Source organism: Marmota monax, unplaced genomic scaffold (assembly GCF_021218885.2).
Source record: "Marmota monax isolate L192 unplaced genomic scaffold, Marmota_monax_Labrador192_F-V1.1 WCK01_AAM20220418_F8-fsc00017, whole genome shotgun sequence".
Taxonomy (NCBI): Eukaryota; Metazoa; Chordata; class Mammalia; order Rodentia; family Sciuridae; genus Marmota; species Marmota monax.
This window is the reverse complement of record NW_026695241.1, coordinates 23117249-23141640: the sequence shown is the minus strand read 5'-3', so window position 1 is coordinate 23141640 and position 24392 is coordinate 23117249. Positions and strand designations below refer to the sequence as shown.

General features: G+C 40.9%; 1 protein-coding gene across 16 annotated transcripts in view; it reads left to right on the top strand.

Annotated features, from left to right (window-relative positions):
* Sipa1l1 (signal induced proliferation associated 1 like 1) overlaps positions 1-24392 on the top strand; it is a 367512-nt gene that overhangs the window by 330286 nt on the left and 12834 nt on the right. For 12 of the 16 annotated variants that reach the window (XM_058577710.1, XM_058577721.1, XM_058577718.1 and 9 more), the window contains 6 exons: positions 2023-2147; positions 4722-4784; positions 5220-5338; positions 8275-8714; positions 19975-20214; positions 21351-21516. In XM_058577710.1, the coding sequence (XP_058433693.1) occupies positions 2023-2147; positions 4722-4784; positions 5220-5338; positions 8275-8714; positions 19975-20214; positions 21351-21516 (1153 nt within the window). The remainder of the gene's footprint in view (positions 1-2022; positions 2148-4721; positions 4785-5219; positions 5339-8274; positions 8715-19974; positions 20215-21350; positions 21517-24392) is intronic. The other 4 variants (XM_046440987.2, XM_046440984.2, XM_058577719.1 and 1 more) reach the window with 2 other exon arrangements.

The window sequence follows — 24392 nt, the reverse complement described above, 5'->3', positions numbered from 1 at the left end:
CTTGGATATGTACTTTTGGATCACAGGCTTTGAGAAGTACTGAGGAGGCAAGACAAGGCCAGAGGGAGACCCTAGGTCAGAGAAGAGCTGGGAGCCTGGGGCAAGCAGCATGGTGAGGATGTGCAAGCTGAAGATGAACTGCTGAGCTGAGGGTTCCGCATAACGTTCTTCTAGCACCTCAGAGGAGGGGTTAGGCTTGGCTGTCAGGGCAACTGAGACCAGCAGAAGAAAGCTGCGGAGAAGGTGGTTCCAGCCTATTGTGAGGAAGGCATTTTGGAGCTGGGGGCCAGTGAGTCTTTATCAGCCAAAGAATTGCATTCAACCTCTTTCAAATCTGACTCTGACCCTTGAGCTACTAGTGCTCCTTAGAGGCACTATTAAACTCTTCAAAAAGAGACACAGTGTAAAACTCGGAACAAGTTTTGTCTGCACATCTCAAAGACAAGATCTTTATATCCCTAATTCCCTGGCTCACGCCCAAGTGGAGCATGTGTGAGAGAATTGAAGTTCACCAGGTGAAGTATTTTACAGGGTGAAGGTTAAAGACAGCCTTTCCTTAACATTTATTTAAAAGCAAGTAGAAAAGTATTCAACTTTAAATTCAGAGACTTAAAAAATTAACTTTAGGTTCTATTGCTACCAAAAAAGTAAAAGCAAAATATGAATCCATAATTCTACTAAGAGAAGAGATAGCAGAAACCTTAATTGTGAGTCCTTCTCTTTTTTTTTTTTCCACTTTGACCAAAGTTTCCATAAATCAAGGTTTTTGGTTTTAATAATGGCTACATTCATATGTAAGATAATTTCGCTTAGTGAACTTTGTGATTGGGTTTGTAAGTGAGTAGCATTTATGTCCAAGCAAGTAGGGAGATGATATAATAAATACATTACTAAAGTAAATATTTTTATGGCCTTCTATATTTTGCAAATGCTTTATATAGATTTTTTTTTTCCTCCTTGGAGCTCTGTAGTGGAATGGCCATGTTGCACATAAAGAAACTAAGACAAAAGTTCAGTGACTGTTCTGTCCCAATGGGTGTGTCATTTGAAACCTGGCTGCAGTCTTCCTACTCCTAATCTCCTGCTTTTTCCAATATACCACCTGCTGGTCCTGCTTACCCATTTATCAGTTGATTCCAAGTAAGACACCAAAATATGCATTAATTGATGTGGGCCCTGTTGCTTCCTTTGTTGCATAGGTTAGTCAGAAGTTCACTAGTAACCACACATAAAATTGGAAAAATTCCATATGAATGTTTGAATTCTATACTCTGGCTTTTATTCTGAACTGAGTAATTACTTTGCTGATATGTATTGCTCAATAAAGCATATACTTTAATTAAGCATATATTATTATTATTTTCCACAAGGGAAAATAAAATTGGCTTACTAAATAGCTAAATTTCTTTCCAGACATAAACAGTCACCTTTGTACATGCCAGCTTACCTACTTCCAAATTGCCCTTCCCAAAGGTAGTTTAACATTTATACATTTTGAAAGTAGTTTCTACATAAGTGATAGCTTTATCTTTCAGACCACAGAGCAAGTACTCAGAAAATACTTGTTCCAAGAATGAATGACTTACTGATTTAACAAATAACTGAGTTAAGAGAAAACTAACCTCCAGAATATACCATTTGAAAGATATGCATAAGACATTTACATTGTGAAATTTTTCCTTGGGCTGTGAATGACCACCTGAGCTTGGCTATAGGAGGAACAGAAGATTCTGGTTTCTTACTCTACATCAGGTTATCTCAATGAGAATGACTCCTGCCCTTGTTAACAGTTAATATTGACAGCATGCATACCTTTCTGAGCACAGTCATGTATATTGAACACAATATGCACATCTGTACACCCATTTACACATGCACAAGGCACATGTAAATGTACAGGCATGTAAGCCCAAGCTAGTAATACCTGTCATCAGATTTAAAAGTTCATTACACACAGGACTATCTTCCCCTTGTAATGAGGTCTGATAATGTCTTTGCCTTTGTTCGGGGGAATCACCACAGGTTTGGAGTGAGCCGCAGATCCCCAGCCTCCATTGATAGGCAAAACACCCAGTCAGATCTTGGTGGCAGCGGAAAGTCCACACCCAGCTGGCAAAGAAGTGAGGATAGCATTGCTGACCAGATGGGTAAGTAATTGATTTTTACATAAAAAGCAAGTGTTTTTTTGATAAGTTCACTTTGACCACCTCTTAAGGATGTTATCAAAGCATTGTTTTATAAAAGATAGCCCTAGTTAACGTGCATTAGGATAAAGTGTCTGTTAACTGTGTACAAGTGAGAGCAATGAATAAGACCTGAGAGAAAAGTCAGGGAATTCTAAATGAGCCCAAATTTAGACATAGAAAGGCCTCAAGAATTATATTTAGTACCAAGATTAAAAGACCAGCCTAACAAACCACTTGGATCCTAAGTGCCTTCCTCCCTCATTTGTTTTTGCCCAGTGCCTTAAGAGATTCCTTGGTCTTCTTAATGTTGAGTTAAAACACAAACCAACCATGTACAGAGTGGGAAGAAATATAATGATTTAGCCACATCTGTAGCTTGGTTAGAGGCTCTTTCCTCCATTATGTGCATTTCTTTTAATTCTTTCCACTCTGCTATTAAGCTTTCAGCTAAGGAAATGTCTTAGCAGTATAAAACAGCTGGATGGAAAAGATTTGCCTTAGTGAGCTCTCCTTTGGATTTCTAGTGCACAGCTCACTCTCTATACATGGGGTGTGGGGGGGTCTATAATGACACCATGAGGCTAGTTGACACAATAAAATTTTGCCATGAAACAAGATCAAGTTTCAACTAAGTAACATCAGAGAGTTGGGTTCAATACAGTTAATACATAAAGGACTTAGATCTAAAGTTAGGGTTTTTCTCCTCCTTTATCTTATGCCTAGAAGCTTTACTATCACTATGAGATAAAAAAGATAAGAATTAATTTAATGATTGAAAAAGGTGAATTTTCTTTGTGTGGGGGCAGGGGATGGGCTACTGTACTGGGGATGAAACCCAGGAGTGTTCTGTGGGCCCCATCCCCAGCTTTTTTTTGAGACTGGACCTCATTAGGTTGCCAAAGTAGCCTCAAACCTGCCATCCTCCTGCCTCAGCCTCCTGAATAGCTGGGCTCACAGTATGCTCCACCGCACATGGCTAAAAAGATACGTTTTTAAGGCAAAGACCTAACTGTTTATCTTCTTTGCTGATTCGTGGTTGTGTCCTATTTTAATGCCTGTGCCCAAGTAAATGTGCTAATCCTGAACATAGGGAATGGAGATGTACTCAGCTAAGTCAGGAATTGAGGAAATATAATCCTTAGGTTCTGAAGATTTGCTTTGTTCCAGTAACTTCAGTGCCTTGTTATTGAAGCCATCTGTCATCCCCACTCTTTTCCCACCCACCCCAACACAAAACCTGAGCATATTCTGATCTGCCTCTCTGCTCTTGACAGAATGTTTTTAATCCCATATGTTTTGATACTGTTGAGATGGTAACGACGTATTTGAAAGGACCCCTTCTCCAGCATGACTGTGGCGGCTTCTTTTTGGCTCCTAGTGCAGGCTTTCAACAAGGCTGCCAGCAGGCCCTCTGCAGTGTAGTGTCCTACTTCCCACTCACGGGATTTCTCACAGGGAATGAGAAGGTGTCCCGGGACTGCAAAGGGTAATTATAAGGTTCATCCTAGACCCACACCGGTCTCTCTCACACCTCCATCTAGTCATCTTTCTTTGTATCCACTTTAGTTTAGTGGCAATCCACTCTAAGTAGATAAAACTCTAAAATGAATGTGGATCTTTCTGACGCTTCCGTTCACCCTTTAAGTTAGATATACCTTGTTCTTTTTGTTTTTTAAATAATAGGATACCAGCAGGACCCAATAAAGAACTCTTTTTCATAAGTGGTGGCCTTTCTCTACTCAAAATCTAAGGCTGAATAAAGTGTCAAAATAAATGCTTATGGGCTGTGGTTGTAGCTCCGTGGTAGAGCACTTGCCTCGCATGTGTGAGGCCCTGGATTCGATCCTTAGCACCACATAAAACTAAATAAATAAAATACAGGTATTAAAAAATACAATAACATTATTAAAATAAATAAATAAATAAATGTTTATAGTTTCTGGTATCCCTGTCTTCCAGGAGAATAACTTAGCCTTTCCTAATTGGCATATCAGAAAGAATCTAGGGCTTAGCTTATATAAGCCGTAACTGGGGAGAATTCAAGAAAAATGGTTTTACTTTTTCATTGCTTAGCACATGATATCAAATGTATAAAGGGCTGACCTTTCTATATTCTATTTGAAGAAACAATTTTGTCTAATGACTTGCACTGATGGCGAATGTTTAGGAGATCCTAACATTAGGCAGGCCCACCTATCTGTGTATTAGTGTGTTGTAAACTGGTACCTACTAACAGTGCAGGAAAGAGCATAGCTACTTAATTGGCTCTCTCATCCCCTCCATGTTTGTTTTTCTGCCTCTCTGCCCCTGAAGATAGATGAGAGTCAGATCTAAGTAGGAGTCTGCCTGATTCTCCACATTTAGGAGGGGTGTTTCAAGAAGTTGTGAGCTCTTGCTCTTAGCTGTAGGTGTGTTAGAGGATAAATCATTTATCTCTCTCTTTTGGAGCCCCATCTTAAACACCAGCTTGGAGTCCAAAAGGAAGCAATTGTTTTAAGTAAACTAGTTGCTGTGTGTCTTTTCTGTTGTGCTTAGCTTACAGTTATAGAGGACCTCAGGATTTCAATTCTTTTGTCCTCGAGCAGCATGAATATACAGGTAAAATATTTCCAAAGTGTCATGGTAAGTAACACGTGATTGCATCCATGCCTGTCTAGGTAATGTAGACTGAGCTAGGTTAGCCACACTTTGCAATGAATGAATTTCATAAATTTACTCCATATATTCTGAACTTCTCCCCAAACCAAAAGTTGATTTCGAACTTTGCTGCATTGTTCATGGCCTTTGGTTTGGTGGTACTTGGCTATGCTAATGTGTATGACGTGACACGTTGTCACCAGCTGCAAGCTTTATCCATCAGCCACCTAGTTTCTGACATGCTGTCTATTGTGTAGACTCTTAACAAGCTTACTGTTGAAATCAGAGTTGGCTGGTCAGTGAACTGAAAGATGCAATGGCAAGCCGTCTCCATTTGTCAACATGTGTTTGTATCTGTTTAGTACCCGCACCATAATGGCCTATACTGTATTCCAGAGCCTACATGTCATCTCCCAGCAGTATCAAAGGTACTGCCAGCTTTCCGAGAGAGCCCCAGTGGGAGATTAATGCGGCAGGATCCAGTGGTTCATTTGTCTCCAAACAAACAAGGGCATGTAAGTTAACTGCAAACTTAACAATTGATTCCAAGCAACTACTTTCCTGCAGTGCAGAAATGGGGCCAGTTCATTCTATTCTTGCCCTGCAGTATGGTCAAAGAGGAAGTCAGCCTAGTGGGGGAAACAATTTTGTCTAATGACTTGCACTGATGGCGAATGTTTGCTACCATAGCCTTGGAATTTCTGTTGCCATGGTCCTAAGGTGGCTTCCTTCAATTGAGGTAAATTGCAGTCTCATTGGTATGCCCCTGCACCCCCACAGGTCTATAAGGGAGGTTGCCTGGTTCACTCACAATCCTAAATCCTGAAGTGTTAGGAATAGAACTGTGTTAGAAAGAGATTCTGTTTGTTTATGCAGTTGCAAGCATGGGATCCTGCTAGAGCAAGGGGGCAGACAGCTTCCCTTAAAACTACCCTACTGCTTCTTTTGTCTTCCACAGCTACACACAGTTCCTTATCACTTACAGGTACTATAATACGAGGTGACCATTGTGCAATGGAGTTGATTTCCTTGGTCTCTCTCTTTGCTGGTATTTGTGTTTATATTCTTGTCATTTGATGGGCAAATACTCCATTTCATACTCACTGATTGGTAAGATGCTCAGAAGACTTTTAAAAAAGAGAAATCTCATAAAAGTTTTGTCCTGAGATATGAATATTGAAGCTAAAAAAAAAACAAGAGAGCACACACTCTACATTTTGCTCTGTGAAGAGAGATTTACTGAGGAAATGTAGTGTTGCCACAGATATACTTGTAAATAATAGGTTATCCCAATTGATTTGTGAATTTCCCTCATTCCTTAGCAATTTTTATATTGATTACATACTAAATAACATTTTGGACAGATTGGGTTAGGTAAAAATGTTACTAAAGTTAATTTCACCTGTTTCTTTTTTACTTTTTGGCTATTAGATGTAATTTTAAATGTAATTTTAAATTATATTTGTAGTTCACATTGTATCTCTCTAGAAACCTTCATATTACTTTGCGCTCAGTCCATCTCAGTTCAAACCAGTGATATTTAAAGGACTCAATGCCAGTCATGCCTGGGGGCTTCAGATTCACTGTACAAGAACAAAGCTGAAGAAATTTTGCCTTATTAAAAGTAAATGAAGGCTTCAAAGCACACTTTCTAAGTTGTTACTGAGAAAAACTACAGTTACAGCAAAAAGTAACTGGGATTATTCTTTTTTAAGGGGAAGAGCTGTTTTACTTTGAGATAAAACTGATACATCCTCTTGCCCCTGGCCTGGGCCCATAAAGAACATGCTTCTTCCTCCACCAAAAGAGACACATGCACATTCTTTCTCTCCTCTTTTATCTTTAGCAAGTATCTGGGCTCCCTGCCTCCAACTTAAAATAGTGTTTCATTCAACTATTTTTTGAAATAATATTTCTTTGGTAAACTCCAAAAAATGTTCTTCCTAAACAACTGAGCCACTGTGTAAAAATGGTTCTGTACACATTTCTTATTGAGACATAATTTACATACATACCATAACATTCATCCACTTAGCATACAATTTAGTGGGTTTTAGTATATTCAGAATTGTGCAGTCAGCACCATGATCTAATTTCAGAATATTTTCACTACCACTGAACCCCCTCTGCTGCATATCCTTCAGCAGTTACCTCCAGCTCTTCCCATCCCTTCCAAGACCTAGGCAGCTACTCATCTTTCTTTCTCAGTGGATTGCCTGTTCTAGACATTTCACATAAATGAGATCATGTAACATGACGCCTTTTGTGTCTAGTTTCTTTCACTAAACATAATGTTTTTAAGATTCATCCATATAGTAACATGAATCTGTAATTCATTCCTTTTTGTGACTGAATAATGTTCCATTGTATGGATATACCATTTTTTATATCCGTTGATCAGCTGATGGTCATTGGGGTTGTTTCTACTTCTTGACTCTTACATTTGATGCTTCTGTAAACATTCATGTACAAGTTTTTGTGTGGACATCTGTTTGATGTCTGTTGAGTATATACCAAGAGTAGAGTTGCATGTGTTTCGTTCAATGTGCTCATTGGATATTTGTGTATCTTCTTTGAAGAAATGTCTGTTTTAATCTTTGACCATTTTCTAATCAGGTTATTTGAAGTGCAAAAGTTTTTAATTTTGATAAGGTCCAATTTATCTGGTCTTTTTTTCTTTTATTATACTTTTAGTGTCATATCTAAGAAACCATTATATAACCCAAGGTCACAGAGGCTTATACTTGGGTTTTCTTCTAAGAGTTTTATAGTTTTGGTTATTACATTTAAATCTCTGGTTCTTTTCAAGTTTATTTTTCTATATATTACAGCTCTGACTTCATTCATTTTTGCATGTGAATATCCAGTTGTCTCATACCAGTTGTTGATAAGACTTTTTTCCCCCATTGAATTATCCTGGCACCTCTGTGTAAATTTAACCTCTAAGCACTCCTTAAAAACTGTCTCCCAAGTAGATACTAATTGAAGAAGGAAAAGGAGAGTCTTCAGACTTAATATTTCTCATATTCAGCCTTCTATCTACTTTGAGCAGTATGGCTTTTAGAATTAAGCATCCTTTCTAATTGTAAGCTCTTTGGAAATGTCATTTCCTTTCTATTTTAAGATATACAGACTTCAATGACAATTTAGATTTTTTCCTGATTAAAATGATCCTTGATACTATTGATGTTGCAGTATGAGCCAAATAATGAAAAATGGAGTATTAAAAAAAAATTGCCTGCACTCTCTGTCATAGACACCACTGAATGGGCATGAGTCACAACAGGTTTTTCCAGGCACCTCTTATCTTAATTTGACCTGTTATTCCTGGCACTTTAATGCCTTTAGAACTCTGCACCTGGAACTTAAGTCCTGGAGTGTCCCTGTTGTTTTCTTCTGGGTGTTCAGGAAGTCAAACCATGCACTTAAGTAAATCATGCTTCCCTTGCAGTCTGATAGTCACTACTCGAGCCACTCCAGTAGCAATACCCTCTCCAGCAATGCATCCAGTGCCCACAGTGACGAGAAGTGGTACGATGGGGACCGCACGGAATCCGAACTCAACAGCTATAACTATCTGCAGGGCACCTCCGCTGACAGTGGCATCGACACCACCTCCTACGGCCCCAGCCACGGCAGCACAGCCTCTCTGGGGGCCACCTCGTCTCCTCGCTCAGGGCCAGGCAAGGAGAAAGTGGCACCCCTGTGGCATAGCTCCAGCGAAGTGCTCTCCATGGCAGATCGAACATTAGAGACAGAGAGCCACGGCATGGACCGGAAGGCAGAGTCCTCCCTGAGCCTGGATATCCACAGCAAGGGCCAAGGTGGCTCGAGCCCTCTGACAAGGGAGAACAGCAGCTTCAGTATAAACGACGCTGCTTCCCACACAAGGTAATTGCCCTCTGCTGCTTCTCCCAGCCTCGCCTGGTTTCCTAGCCTCATCCCAGTGTATACAGGATAATGTGTATGCACTGAGGCTCTCAGATGCAGAGACAGTGGATATGGTATAAATATACATAACACACACACACACACTGTATTTCTGGATATTTTATGTCATTTGTTTGCTAGCAAAATGCACTAGTCCTATAATCCTAATGTATTATGTTAAACATTTGCAGAATTATTCTGTTTAAAGTTGGATTTTACTTATTTTTAATTTTCCCAATTGCAGCCCATTTTGATTTCAGCCAGTGATAGAGAATAGTGGCAGGGACAGTCTTTTGAGGATTTCTTTTTAAATCTTGGCTGTATTTTTTAAAATAAAGGGGTCCCTCCTTAGAGTAACTGCATTTTCACAATGCTGAGCACATCCTTTCCACAGCCTCTCTCTCTGAGAACATCACTTACCTGACATTTGCATGGTAATTTTTTGCAGTAATTGGCTCCTGACAGTGATGTGTTGAGGGTGGGAGGTGTCCAACAGAACAAGGTAGTTAAAATTAGACACATCCCATCTACCTTTTAGGACAGAAAAATACACATTCTCCTGCATACTTGGCAATTGCTCCCCCAAGTAAGATAAATGCTGGTTTTCATTTCCTCTAAAATCCAAAGCCTGATGGGATGCTTCCTCTCAGGGATGAGCCCTCCTTTACTATCTCTGGGTCTCCTAATCTCTAAGGAGATTTCTCCTCTTACCTCTCATTGTTGTCAGTTGCTAATCAACTTGTGTGACAGTGTTTATCTAATCTTGCTGTCTTGTCAGTCTCTTTTGTTATTATGCCCTACAGGAAAAAAAGTAGAGAAACTTAATTTAGCTTTTTACTTTTCAAGTGGGAAGTCAGGTAGATGATCTGTCAGTAAACCCCAGGTAGCCTTAATGAGAGAAGACATCCTCTCCTTAATTTGGTTTTAACTTGGTCAGTTAAATATTCGATTTGTTTTTGTTTTTGTTTTGTCTGTATTCTTACTGATAACATTTTTAAGCTTCTCTTCTTTTAAGATTCCAAGCCTAAGGAAGTGCTTTACAAGGTTTATTTCTGTTTACCACTCCCACATTCCAGATTTAAAAATAATCGTTAGGTCTGCAAACTATGTGACCCCAAGTGAAAAGGAGCTTGGGAAAGTGTTTCCATATTGTGACTACCCAGCACCCCTCTACCCTTCCACGATTCAGAAAATAGAGTGTTTGACTCAATGGTGTGTTTGAGAGAGTAGAACAGAGAGCTGGGCCTCAGATGCCACAGGAACACAGACAGAATCACATGGCATGGAGCTACCACACTCATGGGCTGCTTTTACATGTTCCACCATCTCATTAACTAGGGACTGTGAATTTGACAGTTTCCAAATCAGAATGATTTCTCTGTAGTTTCTAACCTAGAAACTAGATTTAGCTGGGACTCCTATTTCTCTGGTTTTCAGTGCCTCATTTTGAAAGGTACCTTTTCTTAAGAATGGTATTCCACTTGAAGAGCTCTCTCTGGCCTAATGTGTTTGCAGCAGAAAGTCACAGAGAATTTGTCAGGACTGGCGTCACTGAGAGGAAGGTTGGAAAACTGGACCCCTGTCCCCAAATCACAAAACGTGAAACAGTGCTATTATCTGACAAATCCAGGAGATCTGCAGAGCTCTCCAAAAATGTAGGCACCTGGGTTTTCATTGTCCAAATGTGCTGACCGGAGCTGCTCAAAGGATTATCTAAATTTTCTGCTTCAAATCGGCCATGCAGAATCATTGAAATCATCACTTAGAAACAACTCTTCTATTGAAAGTCATACTTAGTAAAGAGAAGAATGTGGCCTTTCAGGGAAGGTTGCAGGACTTCCCACCCACAGAAGGGCTGAGTCACATTTGTTTCTAGACTCTGGTAAACAGGGATGCTTTATAACTTCAGCCTGTTGATCTTGGCAGAGTGAGCTGGGTAATCAGAGCTTCAACAGCCCTCTTTTTCTGGAGGAAAAGGGGACTTAGCTACCAAACGAACATGGCTAGAGACACGAAAATCACAGCAAATTAGAGTGTCTGTGTCCTCAGAAGACAGGAACAGCAATTAATGTGGAGATCTCTTGACAGTGCATAAAAGCTTGTACCTGGGACTCGGTGACAAAATCTAAATTACAGTGATTAAGTTCCACTGCATATTTCTGGCTGGGCTGTTCCTACTCTCTACTCCCTTGATGACTGTGCAGGGTTTTTGTGGCACCCTATGAGAACCGCATTAATGCAGGTTGGTAATTACATAGCATTGTTGTTTGAATGTCATTAAGAGAGGCCATACATACTGATATCCTTCTACAATTAAAAAGTCTATTAATTGCTCTAAAGTGTTGCTCCCTAGAATATATGTATTTTCTATGAAGCTTGGAAATCTCGAGAGAGATTTTAATTTTTATTTATTTTTTCTAATGGTTATTTCACTTTCAGATCTTAAAATGAACCACTCAAAAACAAAATTTTTAAAAAAGGTTTGTGATGAGCATAGGAGAGGCAAAGATAATTCCAATTTTACTACATCTTGCCAGCTGGATTCTTTTTTCTTTTTCTTGGAGTTCTGGAACTCCCCTTTGGAACTCAGGACCTCTTCAGTTGGTGTAGATGCTGTAGTCCTGTGACCAGTGGAAAGTCTGCTGCTGGAACTGTTGAGCCCTTCCTAAAAAACTGAAAACTCCACTCATGCTTGTGTGTGGTCGTCTCTCCTGTAACATTCTGACTTGTCTTGGTGTCCAGACCTCTGTGCCCGCCTCCTTAGCCTGCCATTCTGCTTATCTCAAACTGTCCTTTTGCTTCCCTTCGTCCCCATCAGAGCCCTGTAGCCAACCATTCCCCACTGACGTCATCACACATGTTTTTACTGCCATCGGTACAAGAGGATCTCATCGTGCATGTTGATCCTAAAAACCTTTGTGTCATGGGTGCCAGTGCATTTTGATAATGCAAACAGCAATAACTTCTCTCTTAATTTCCCCTCTTTGTTTTTTCACAAGGCCCCTATCAATTAATCAGTTTAAAGGTCACATAAATCCTCAACTCCTGACCCTCCTAGAAAACCGTCTCCTAGAAAACCATGTCAAAGCTTATTGTACAGACACATCAATATTGGCACAGAGCTGTACTGCTTTTGTGTATGGGTTTTGGTATAATAGCATACTTAAAGTCCTTGTAAAGCACAAACCTTTAGTAAAGTCATTTTGAAAAATCTGCAAAATGTATTAAGGAAGAACTTTATAACACCTTAAATGCAGATATTGGTCAGGATCTTCCCATAGTTGGTCAATATCTGACATTCATTAAAGGGGTTAAAGATCAAGAGAAATATCTGCCCCTGGCTGTCAGTACAGTTCACGTGCGTGAATGGGTTTTTCCTGGTTAAACTAGTAAGTTAACTATTCATGCCAGAAAAGCTGTGTTTCTTGAGGGTAGCAGGAAGGAAGGATTTCCTACATGCAGCATCCTTGAATGTGGAGGCAGGCTTCCAGCTGCTGTGGCCCTGGGCTGGGTGCCTCTGTGTATTAGAGGCCTGTGCTTAAATGTTGTTCTCTGTACCCTTTTTGGTATGGCATGTATATAAACAATATGCCTTCTTTCTTTAGAAACGATTCAGTTGTCTTTATAACATTTCCCTCTAAATCTTTTCTGCATTTTTTTTCAATTATTAAGTCAGTTGCCTCTCTTCCATATTATTTTCTAAAGATGAAAGTGTTATTTTTTTCTAAGGGTCATAGACTAATTCAGAATCTAAAAGTCCAACATCTAAAATTCCAAACCCAGAACTTCTCTTCAAGGATGTAATTTCCTCTTTCTACCTTAGCCTAGTTGTTCATAATTTTTGTCTTGTGGCCCTGCCCATAATAAACATTCCATTCAGGATTACATTTTACTTTGTTTTTATACAGCAGTACTCCAGGTGAACTAGCCTAATCTATCTTGCTGAATTTCCTCCAGTTTATGGGAGTGGGTAGTTATTTTATGTGGAACTTTACTTTTAGCGACCTCAGAGGCTGAAAACCATGGTTTGAAATTTCAAGTCAACACTAAGAAGTGAGCCCTCAGTCAAGCCACAAAGGCTTGATGCTTGATGCTGAGCTCACCAGCACAGCTTTGTTTATAGTGCAGAGTCCATTCTTTGCCATATTTAAATCACTCTACCAGGATGAGAATTTATGCAGTTGCTTTATTTAAAAGAAGAAAAAGTAATCTTGAAGGAGAGGTTCCACATCCTTTTGCATGGTCTCAGCCTGTCACAGGTCATCTCCTTGTTCAACATTTTGTCCTTTTGAATTTAAACATGCAGGTAAAAGGGAGTAGGTGGTTTTTCTGAATTCAGTCTTTTTTGAACAGGAAGATGATTTTGGAGCTATAACGTTATGAAAAGTTGTGGTTGGTTCTACTTGCCTTAACCTAGTTATTGGATATGGATCATTGACTATAAGGTGGTCAAAAAAGAAAGAAAAATAAATTTTGTTATATCCCTTCACCTTCATGCACATTAATTGAGAAACTTATGGAAAAAAGATTTAGGGCTTGAGATAAGTCCATGCCTCAGGTCTACCCTTGATCACCTTTATGGCCTTTGGCTGGTTACCATTGCCCCACATGATCCCTCCTATCTGATCTAATACCTGGTCCCCTACTAATTGGCTGTTGTTCTGTGTTTGTTGAGATTTAAAAAGGTTGTCAAATGTATTGCAAACTGTGAGTGTCCTTGTGAGACAAAAGGCTTTCTGTCATTTCCTTTCTTGAGCTCTTCATCAGCTCTTTATGCAGTTATCTTGTCACTTTTTCTTTCACAAGCATGTGTCTCACAGCTCCTGTAACTATCCTGTATGTGTTCATCCTATAATCAATCATATTTTCTCTTCTCAAGCTTCCTGCTTTCTTTATCCTTTTTAGATGCCAAACTTGGACATGACAGAGGTCTCAGCTGTGCCCAATAAAATGATAATGTTAGCTCCATATTTTAAATAGGTTAGTACTGCAGACTTCTTCATCTTGTGGTTCAACAATGATCCCTGAAGCATCTTCTGCTGCATACACCTAGCCATTCCATTTCCCTATCCTGTTTGTGTTACATGTCTTTATATTAAATATTGGACTAAATATCTGCTTCTTGTAGATGGGCTGTTATCTCTACTGCAACCACGTAGATTCCCCTTGCTATCTTAATCATACCTTCTTCCCTTGTTTGCTTTTTTCCAATGCTTTGGAATTATTGTCTCCTGAAGCCCTTCTAAATTATGGAGCCCAGTATTTGATATAGTATAGAATTGGCTAATGTTGAACACAGTGGGAGGAGTCCTCCTTAATCATTATCCTCCACATTATCTGTCACCAAAAGGCTTGTTGCTTGTACAGCAATCACAGGAAACCCAGTCAGCTTCCCTCCCCTTGGTATTAGGCCAACATTCAGCCTTTGCCCAGATTTTGCCACAGACATTTGACAGGTGACTAATTGCTGCTTTCCCCATCCTGAAAATACCATCCTTAGCAAGCCCAACCTGTCTAAAACCCTTCCTCCATGCCATGCCTGAATAGTAGATGACTCCAAGTGTTCCCTTTGGCAGCTTTCAACAACACGGTGGCCAGCAGATGTTTTTTTCCGCAGGAAGGGATGGTCTCACGTCATTTTGCAGAAATTCAGAACCGTTTCCTTGGCCCTCGTAGGTTTGGCACTTGGGGCTTTGATTGATGACATTTGTGCTTCCCCATCCTGGGTGGTTCATCCCTTTGCAAAGTCAGCAAGCAGATTCAGGCAGCTCCCACTGTGAGAAGCATCCTTTTTTCAGATTGGTTATCCCCTCTTATGAAGTTTCACCACAACTGGGAGTGTGAAATAACCAGGTGGCAGCACATTTGGCTCATGGTTCCCTTTGAGTATTAGATCAATATGAGAAATTTGGACAGATTCAGTTGCCCTGTTGCCCCTTTCTTTCCCTCTTTCTATATCTAGTGTTGTGTATGTGTGTGTGCCCTTACTTTTAAAAAATCCTGGAACGGCCAAACAGAATCCACAGTCATTCCATTTTTAGGCAAGGGGAAGTACCCTTATAATTGATATAAAATTAAAGTCATGGTCTCCTCATGTAGAATCTAGGACACCCTGGCTTGTATTCTTGGTGATTTAGTTTGGCCATACACACTTAAACTCACTTTTTACACAGTAAGAAAAGGAACAAGTATTGCAGTTTTCACTTCAAATATAAGTATTGCTCTTTTTATTCCATATGATTGGTTCATTACCTTCTTACACAATTCCATGAAAGTCATCATGGGTAATAGAATTGCAGCATATTGAGTTAACATGAAATCTCCTGGATAATCAAACAGCCCAGTGACAGTTCCCCTTAAAAATCAGGGAGCTGTCAACCTCATGTCCATTGTAGTGTAACTAAACCCATTTCAAAGAAACTTAGGTGCAATGTGTGGGTACACACCTTGAGGTGATCTAGAGGCTGTAGGGTTGTCAGCTTCAGGAAGGCCCACCCACAGCTGACCAAGGATGGAACCACAAGAGGAAGAGGAGAAAGACCCAAGAGTGTGAGAAGTTTACAAGCTAATGTAGTAGCTCTTAAACACTAGGAAACATGAGATTCCTTCAGAGACATTTGAAAATACAGATTTCTGGGGTTTTAGAAGATCTGACATTAGCTCAGGACCCTGCTTGTACATCATCACCTGCAGAGACCACAGTCCATGGCTTTAGAAACACTGTTCCCATGGCTTCACCTGCTGGATCCAGAGAAGTAGGAAGCTGGATTTTGACCAAGTCATAACAATAGGAAGGGTTCAGCTGGATTTGAGCAGTAATCCTCAATTAGCATTCGTACCTGGGGAGAGATGTTTTCCAGTTTCTAGGTACCTCCCCAGCTGTATTGCATCAACATATTTGGGATTAGGGCACAAGAGTGCACTGTTCAGAAGAGCTCCCAGGTGAAGTTCATCTGCCTACTGTGTGCTCCTCTCATGCCATGAATTGTATATATTAAGAAGGAAGCCACACCAACTAATTGTTCATTTGTTTTTACATGTGCCTTTGTTCACAAATCTAATCAATTGTTAAATAGAGCTGTCTAAGTATTAGTAACAGAAGTGTGCTGGCATGTCACACCTGGGAGCTAGTATCAGCCATCATGTTCATAGATAAAACCAGTGGCCAGGTTCAGTGGTCTTATTTATGTACTTATACACTTGTAAACAGAAGCATCATTTATAGATTTGTTTCTCACAGTAAAAATAAAGCAACATCTAGTTTTAAATACAGTTATGAGTAAAATACACCATCTGCATGCATAATACGTCCTTATATTTAAAGATTGACTTCTGACGTGGCACACACCTAAAATCCCAGCAACCCAGGAGGCTGAGGCAGGAGGATCACAAGTTTTAAGCCAGCCTTAGCAACTCAGCAAGGCCCTGTCTCAAAAAATAAAAAGGACTGGGGATAGAACTCCATAGCAGAGCTCTCCTGAGTTTGATTCCCAGACACCCCCCCCCCCAATAAAACCTGATTGCTAACATATCGTTTATTTGGCAGTTTCTTACATCATACATTGAATGCCTGCAGTTGCTAGGGACTTTTCTAGGCATGGGCAATGTACTAATGAACAAGACAGGAAAAATCTCAGGAATCTCCCTTCAAACAGGGGAGACAGACTATAACCAAAGTAAAGAAATTAAATGTAGAGTACTCTGCATAAACACTTAGCTCAACAAATATTTAATGGTAATCTCATGTGTTCCTTGCATTGATAAATTCCTTCCATTGAAGAGTATATAATCAAGCACAAGCATTTATTGAATGCCTATTAGGGAAATAATGGTAATAATTAAATTTATGCAGAACAGAAAGAGCTCCAAAAACTATAGTGTATATGCTGCTGTCTCCTTGGACCTTTCCAAGTCTGTTCTTTAACTCTCCTTTTCTGCAATACATATATTATGCTAAAACCAGCATAGCTGTTTTGTACCACATGGAGGAATCATTTGTAAACTAATGGGCTGGGCATTATACTTTCTGTTCTCCTGGCCAATGTTTTGACCAAGCATTTAGTCTTTGAAAGCCCCAGAACTTTTGAATACCAGTGTTATCATATCAGGATAATTTGATGTTGATCAATGTGAAATCTGGCAATTAAATATACCTCTGGAATAGCAGTTTTCAAAGTATGCCCTGGAAACAATGCACTAGAAGTGTGAATTCTCATGCCCCCTCCAACCTATTCCACCTACTGAGTCAGAACCTCTGGAGGGGGCAGCAGTCTGTATTTTAACATGTTGAAGTTGAGAACTGGCTCTAGCAATTTAAACATACCTGCTCTCACTTATGGATGTCAGTCATAATGGATAGTTAAAACAAGTACATGGTCATCCAGGATGAGAGCTGTGTAAGTTAGATCCTGATCCACCATTTTTCATTTTCATGGAATTGCTTCAAACACCAACCAGGGCTGGGGCTTGAGGCATCTCTCTATCTACAAGTGTAGATAAAATGGGGGGAAAAAATCTGCAAAGCAAAGATTAAATCTTGTCTCTGAGTAACATATATTTGTCACAATCCTGCCCTTTGTTTTAAATTATGCCCAAGGCTGCACTCTGTTTCCAAAGTCTCTCTGGCGATATTCCCCTGCTAATGTGTGCTTGGGGTCTCTGGTGACTCAATGCCACTCTGTGAGCTTGTCAGTCTCTTGATTCTTTTTTCTTTTGGTTCATCTTTCTACTTTGAGTCTCTTCCATAATAGAAATCTAGTATTATTTTTTTCCTTACTGACTTAATACACTGCACTTGTGGAAGAGTTTTGCATTTCCTTTTTTTAATTTTAAAAGCAAACAGATGGGATATTCATTTTCAAGAGGTAAGGTTGCATCGCTTTTCAATTTATGTTGCCCTTTAAGGTTTTGTGAGGTTTTCTTCTACTTTGTCTAGCTGGAATAATATTTGGGGGGTGGGGACAGGGTGAGACTAGCTGTTTCTTAAAAATTGTGTTTTAAGTCTCAGCCCAGTTCTTCCCTGTTAGTTATAAAAATAAAGGAGGTAATTATATTTGGTCTGAGATAATAAGAGTCCATTAATATGGAAAGCCCTCCAGATGGGCTTTGCTTCTCCCACGTCTTACCCTTCCGTGGGCCTAGCCTCCTGGACTCCTTTCAGGTTATTGACTTTTTGCAGGTAGGTTTTCATGGAAGGATACCATTCATACAGAAAAAGATGATAAGTATATACAGTTGAATTTTCAAAGTGTACCTACCTACCCAATTATTATCCACATCACAAACTAGAACATCACCAACCCCCACACACCGCACTGTCCCTGTTCCATCCCCAGTCACTCTGCTTCCTCCCCAGGGTAAGCACAGTGTTCAATTGGAAATCATGGACTTGTTTTGCTGATGTTTTGGACTTTATACAAATAGAATCATTTTGTACATGTTATTCTGTGTCTGGTGTCTTTAAGTCAACATGTTAGTGAGATTTATCTACGTGTCATGGGTAGCATTTGTTTCCTTTGCTTTTTTACATTTATATTATGAGGACATTTTTACAGTTCATTTACCCATTCTACTGTTGATGAATACTTGGATCGTTTTCGTTTTTAGGTGGGGGATTTTACAAATTCTCAGATATGTCCTTTGCTACACATTTGTATGCTTTTTTCTAAGCTTATAGAGAGTAAGTGGTACTTGGTCGGATGTACATACCTTCAGTGTAGAGGCTGTGAACTCGTTTGCCAAAGTGGCTGTAGCAGGGAACATTCCACTCAGTGGTATACGAGAGGTCTAGTTGTGTCGCATCCTTTCTGGCATTTGACATTATAACTCTTCTTAATTTAGCCATTCTGGGGGGTATGTAGTGGTCCCTTGTGGATTTAATTTGCCTTTTCCTGGTAATTGATGATGTTGAGCACCAGTGTTTATAGGTTTGTTAGATATCCCCTCTTGAAGTTGCTCTTCAAATCATTGCCATCTTTCTACTGCGTTGTCTTGTTGAGTCCTAGGAGTATAGTTGTAAGTTGACAGGAGCCTGTTATTGGATATGCATATTTTCTCCTGTGTCTTTTGATAATAGAATTTATTAATTTTAAAAGGCTTCAATATTTTCCTTTATGATCTTATTAAAGAAACCACTACCTCTATGATAAAGATGATCTTCCATATTATAGTCCATAATCTTTAGAACTACGTTAAGTATACAAACCAACTGGAATTGACCTATGTAAAGAATGAGGTAGGATTGTTTAGATTCATTTTCACCAATATATATTATCTCAGGGTCAGTAGAATTTGGGTTTTTAATTTCCTTTTTATAATAAGTTTTTAGATATTAGAATAGATTCAGATTTACAGGAAAGTTGCAGAGGCAGTCTAGATTTCCCGTGTGCATCTCACCATGTCCCCGTCATCATCCTCACATCACTGTAGTGCATTTATCATGGCTGAGCAATCAATATTGATACATTATTAACAAGGTTCATGTTTATTCAGCTCAGGACCATTAGCTTTTGACAAATGGAAGTGCCACCGAAGAATGTTTCGGAACCACCTGCTATTAATTAAACCTCCAGCAACCCAAAGCCCATTATGGTACAAGTCACCTGTCCTATGCTGGAGAACTTAGCAGGGCTCAAACTGTAAATCTGGGTACTGTGAGATCACTGGGAAGGAAGTGTGGAATCCTACAGATAAAGGCCCTCCGCATTTGTAGTAATGTTCAGTTCTTATCCCTGGTTTTGAAAATTCTGCCTCTTTCAGTTTTGAAGCTCCTTTGAAACCTCTGAGTTTGGGACTCCTTTATTTCTGTAAATTTTACTTTTGTAATGTTTAACCAGTCTGAAGTACTTTGGTGATGAAGAGCTTTTTGGAGTCAACATCAAGGCCAGATGCCATGGGGAAAGAGAGTTCAGTGTGCTCCAGTCAGCCCCTGACACCACCAGACCTGCCCGGCCCTTCCTGATGTCATTTGCCACTTTTGGATTTGATGGTCTCAACTGTTTTTGTTTTTTAGCTTAAGTATATGTCAAGCCTCAGTAACCATTTGTCACTCTGAGTAGACATTTAAATTCTAGTGAGAAGGCAAGGAATGCCAGCCAGCCAGCCCCATTAATATTTTATGAAACCTTTATGGTGCTTTCACCCTGCCACCACCCCAACCTGTGTTGGCATAGTGGCCCTGGGATGCACTCTTAAGTAGTTTTATCTCTGTTCTGCTCCTCAGTACCATGAGCTCCCGGCACTCTGCCAGCCCGGTTGTGTTCTCCAGTGCCCGAAGTTCACCAAAGGAGGAGCTTCACCCCGCCAGCGCCTCACAGCTTGCGCCTTCCTTTTCCTCTTCCTCCTCATCTTCCTCTGGTCCTAGGACATTCTACCCTCGCCAGGGCGCTACGAGCAAGTACTTGATTGGATGGAAAAAACCTGAAGGAACCATTAACTCTGTGGGATTCATGGACACAAGAAAGTAAGAGGCCTGCTTCTCTTGCTCAGTGGTTTTCTTTCAACATGGCAGAGAATGGGAAAGGTGGGGGGATTTCTTAGAGTAGAGGAGATCAAGCTAGGGGTATAAAGAGCATGTTTGGTGGGTAGATTTTATTTTTCTTAAATTATTTTTCTGCCTCATTCCTTGAATAAGATGAACCGCAGAACATTTGAATTTGGGAGTCTTAGCCCTCCTAGGAGAGAACATATCTGAAGGGTATTCTTCAGAATAACTGACTGGTGCTCAGTCTACACTCGTGGTTTTGATTCCATTAACCACAGCCTTCCCATGTGTTCCTTTTTTTTTTTTTTTTTTTTTAAGGTATCAGGGATTGAATCCAGTGACCCTTGACCACTGAGCCACATTCCTAGCCCTTTTTTAAATTTTGAGACAGGGTCTCACTAAGTTGCTTAAGGCCTCATAAAGTTGCTGAGGCTGGCTTTGAACTTATAGTCTTCCTGCCTCAGCCTCCCAAGTATCTAGGATTCTACTGTGTGCCACCAAGCCAGGCTGGAATTCTTCATAACTGGGCCAGTACAGCAAATTGGAAATTAGTGAGAACCCCTGAGAAGAAAGTTCTTTTTTTTTTTTTTTTTTTTTGGTACTCATGATTGAACCCAGACGTACTTTACTGAGCTACATTCCCAACCTTTTTTTATTTTTTATTTTGAGACAGGCTCTCAACTTAGCCTCAATAGGTTAATTTGCTGAGGTTGGCCTGGAACTTGTGATCCTCGTGCTTCAACCTCCAGAGTCTCTGGGATTACAGGTGTGTGCCACTGTGCCCAGAAATATAGGACTTTTTGACACAGTGGTACAGTAAAAAATTAAATAGTTCATTCAGTTTTGCTTTTATTCCTTTGAAGGTTGCATTGTGGTCTTAGTGAATCTGATGCTAATTTTGGCTCAGTAGACTCAATAGTTTCCTGAAGAAGAATGATTTATTCATCAGACTTTAATTTGTGTTTCAAGTTGGTTTTTCATTCCCATGAATGCATTCTGAAGTAAACAGGAGTGGTTCTCTTCTCTCATCTTTAATATTTCTCTCAGCCTTCAGAGCCCACCATGGCTGGGTCGGCCTGTTGACTATGTTTCCACATATCTCTCCTTCTTCCCAGGCGCCATCAGAGTGATGGCAGTGAAATAGCCCACACCAGGCTGCGGGCCTCAACCAGGGACCTCCGGGCGTCCCCCAAGCCAACCTCCAAGTCCACCATTGAGGAGGATCTAAAGAAGCTCATCGACCTTGAAAGCCCAACTCCTGAATCCCAGAAGAATTTTAAGGTATGAGACAGAGCATAGGGTGGATGGGAATTAGAAGTCAAATTTGAGGGGGCTGTAGCCTTAGTTACAGCTGCCCTAGAGTTTGATTGCTGGTTCCTCTTCTCTGGATCCCCCTTCCCAGTTTTCCCAGGTATTTTCCCAATTTCACTGCCATAGCCATCTCTGAAGTCTTGGCTCCTGTTTACCTACTCTACCCGCCATCAGCTTTTTCTTCTAGTGTGCCCTACTCAAAGTGCATAATCCCTCGGTCTTCAACTACATGATGCTGCTTCACAGAACTTTTCAGAGAAACCTGTAGGTCCCTTGTCAGCTAGAAAATTCTCCATAGAGGTTTCAGTGCCTTCTGCCCATGAGATTCTTACCTCACAGATGGGCCAGTTAATCAGCTGGGCACACACAGTACCAGAGGAAGTGCCTGGTGTTCACTGTCATGAGCATGCACCAAAAGAAAACAGACAGCTGCCTCTCCATCCAGCCAACTAAGTATACATACTTGCCTCCAGAACTTTCCAGATCTCTGTACTTTGTAAAAGCTTCTGTTTCTCTCTCAGGATTCCAGACCATCAGTGCCTTCCCTAAAGCCCAGTCTCCCTCTCCACCAATCCTGAGTGCTTGTTTGGCATTTGGGTTTGTCAGTGGCCAGGTCTCTGTAGAACCACACAGCAAGGTTTGCCTTTTGCCTCAGCTCACAGGACTTGTGGCACAGCTTCCTGCAGGCACCCTGCTTCTTTATCCTCTGAAGCTTGCGATCTCATGCTGCAGGGTTTGGAGTTGGTGTTTATTGAGCTGGACCTGAGGTCCATTATGGGGTATACTGGGGAGCCCCCAGAAAAGTCATGGCAGTAAACTTTGAAGGTTTCTGTTTTTGAGGTTCTTAGTTCATTGATTTATAGTCTGTTTGAAGGGACTAGAAAGCTTTTATTTCAGAAGAACTTGGAGAATGAATGGAAGATGGAAGCTAGACTATTTTCTTACTGGACAGCGTCACACTGTGATCTGAGGGCAGGCAGGTAGAAGGAGCCCTGCACTCTCACTGCCTCTGGGCTCTCCCATCACCTCTGTGTGTGCACACACACACAAACATCTCCCCCAGAATGGTCAGCTGTACCTCCTAAACTTAAAAATCAACATTTACAGGAATAAAATGTATCCCAAGGACCATTCAGGAGTTTTGCTGAGAAATTAATGATTTATTATGTTACTAAATTGTGTCACAGATGTAACCATTTTGACTTCTGTCATTTGTTTCAGAAGTCAGCACTTAGCAGTTCTGACTCATCATCCAGGGTACAAATGGTTTCCATGGAAACCATGCAAAAGATAGTGCTTCTCTGTCTATCCATCAAAATTCAAGGAAGTATATTAAAATTTTTAAATGTCAGTTTCAAAATAAAAGTTCCTTCCTTCCTTCCTCCCTCCCTCCCTCCCTCCCTCCCTGAAAGGAATCTTTCCCCTAATTCCTAGTTCAACATTTTTGGCAAGGAGCAACCTCTGAGCTCTCATTCTTTTGATTTATTCTTGCAGTGGAAATAATTGAAGGCAAATGTCTGTTTTGCACTTATTCTAGTTCTTGGCTTTTATTTCCAAAGTAAATTACTTTAGCATTCCTATTTGAAGCAGGGGTATCACCTGTCTTTGTGTTGTGACTGTATTCATGTGAGACCTGCTGCAAAGAAAGTGCTGATGCTGGCCCCAGCCCACTGCAGGGAGGGGCTGGGAGCAGGGCTGGGACAGGCTCACTTTCTCTCTTCTCTCACTGGTTTCATCTTTTTTGAGCTGGTTCAGTTTCAGATGAGTTCAGCTAAGTTGCTCCCTGTGTCTTCTGAAGTCATTGTCTGAGTGACTGGCTCTGCTGTGTCAGTGAGGCCAGCGTGCCCTGGTCTGGTCTTCCAGGCCACCGCTGATCCCAGGCTGCAAGCCTTTGTAATGGGCTTCGGGGTCCTAGGAGACCAGCTTTGGGCTGTGAGACTTGGAACCCACTCAAAACGCCACAGTGGTTTTCTTGGAGGTCCACGTACCTAGCGGCTCTCACTCCCAGGTTTGCCTGCCAGTAGAGTGTGACATGGATGACACAATCTGGCTGCCCTGTGCAGGACAGGCCATAGCTGAGCGTTCCCACGCAGCTGCCATCAAGCTCCTACTGGTTGAGCTGTAGCATTATAAGAAACCTCACTCACAAGCCTTGCTTCTCTGAGTGTGCTTATGGTCAGGCAGATATACAGACCTTTCTAACCAGTGCTCCCAGGTATATAGAGCAAAGGAAGGGGCTCTGCTTGAAGCCAGTATAAGAAGAGCTGTTACCAGCTTATTGTGAGTACAGGTGACACATGTCACTGACAGCTGGGGGGTGGGGGGCGCTAGAAGAGTGAGAGACTAAAACAGGAGATTAGCCAGAAGCAAAGTGTCACCTCTCTAGGTTCTATCCCTCTGCTGTGGAACAGAGGACCAGATTTACAGATAAGTAGCCTCCAAAAGGTTTTAAAGTTCAGGAGTTCTTTTTAAAAACAGAATCACACAGAGAAAGCCAATATGTAGAACTGAGCTCTGAGAGGAGAGGTGGGGATGGCTTGGTTCCTGTCCCACCCAGACCTCTTTGCCTAGCAGTGGTGCTATAAGGAACCTCATGGCTCCTTGGAACACAGTTTGGGAACCCCTTCCTCCCACCTGGATGCTCTGTGAAATCACTGTGATTGTTTGCCAAGGGCTGGCAGTACTTGGCAGTGGCCCTGGACAAAGCAGACGAGGCATTCTTGGGAATGGGCAGTTTTGTATACTTTTAGACTGGAGTAGAAGAGGGATGAAGTGAGGGGCCATCCCAAAGTTTTTAGACAAGACTAAGTCTGCTATCTTTTAATGGGCAAAGAACATCTGGGCAG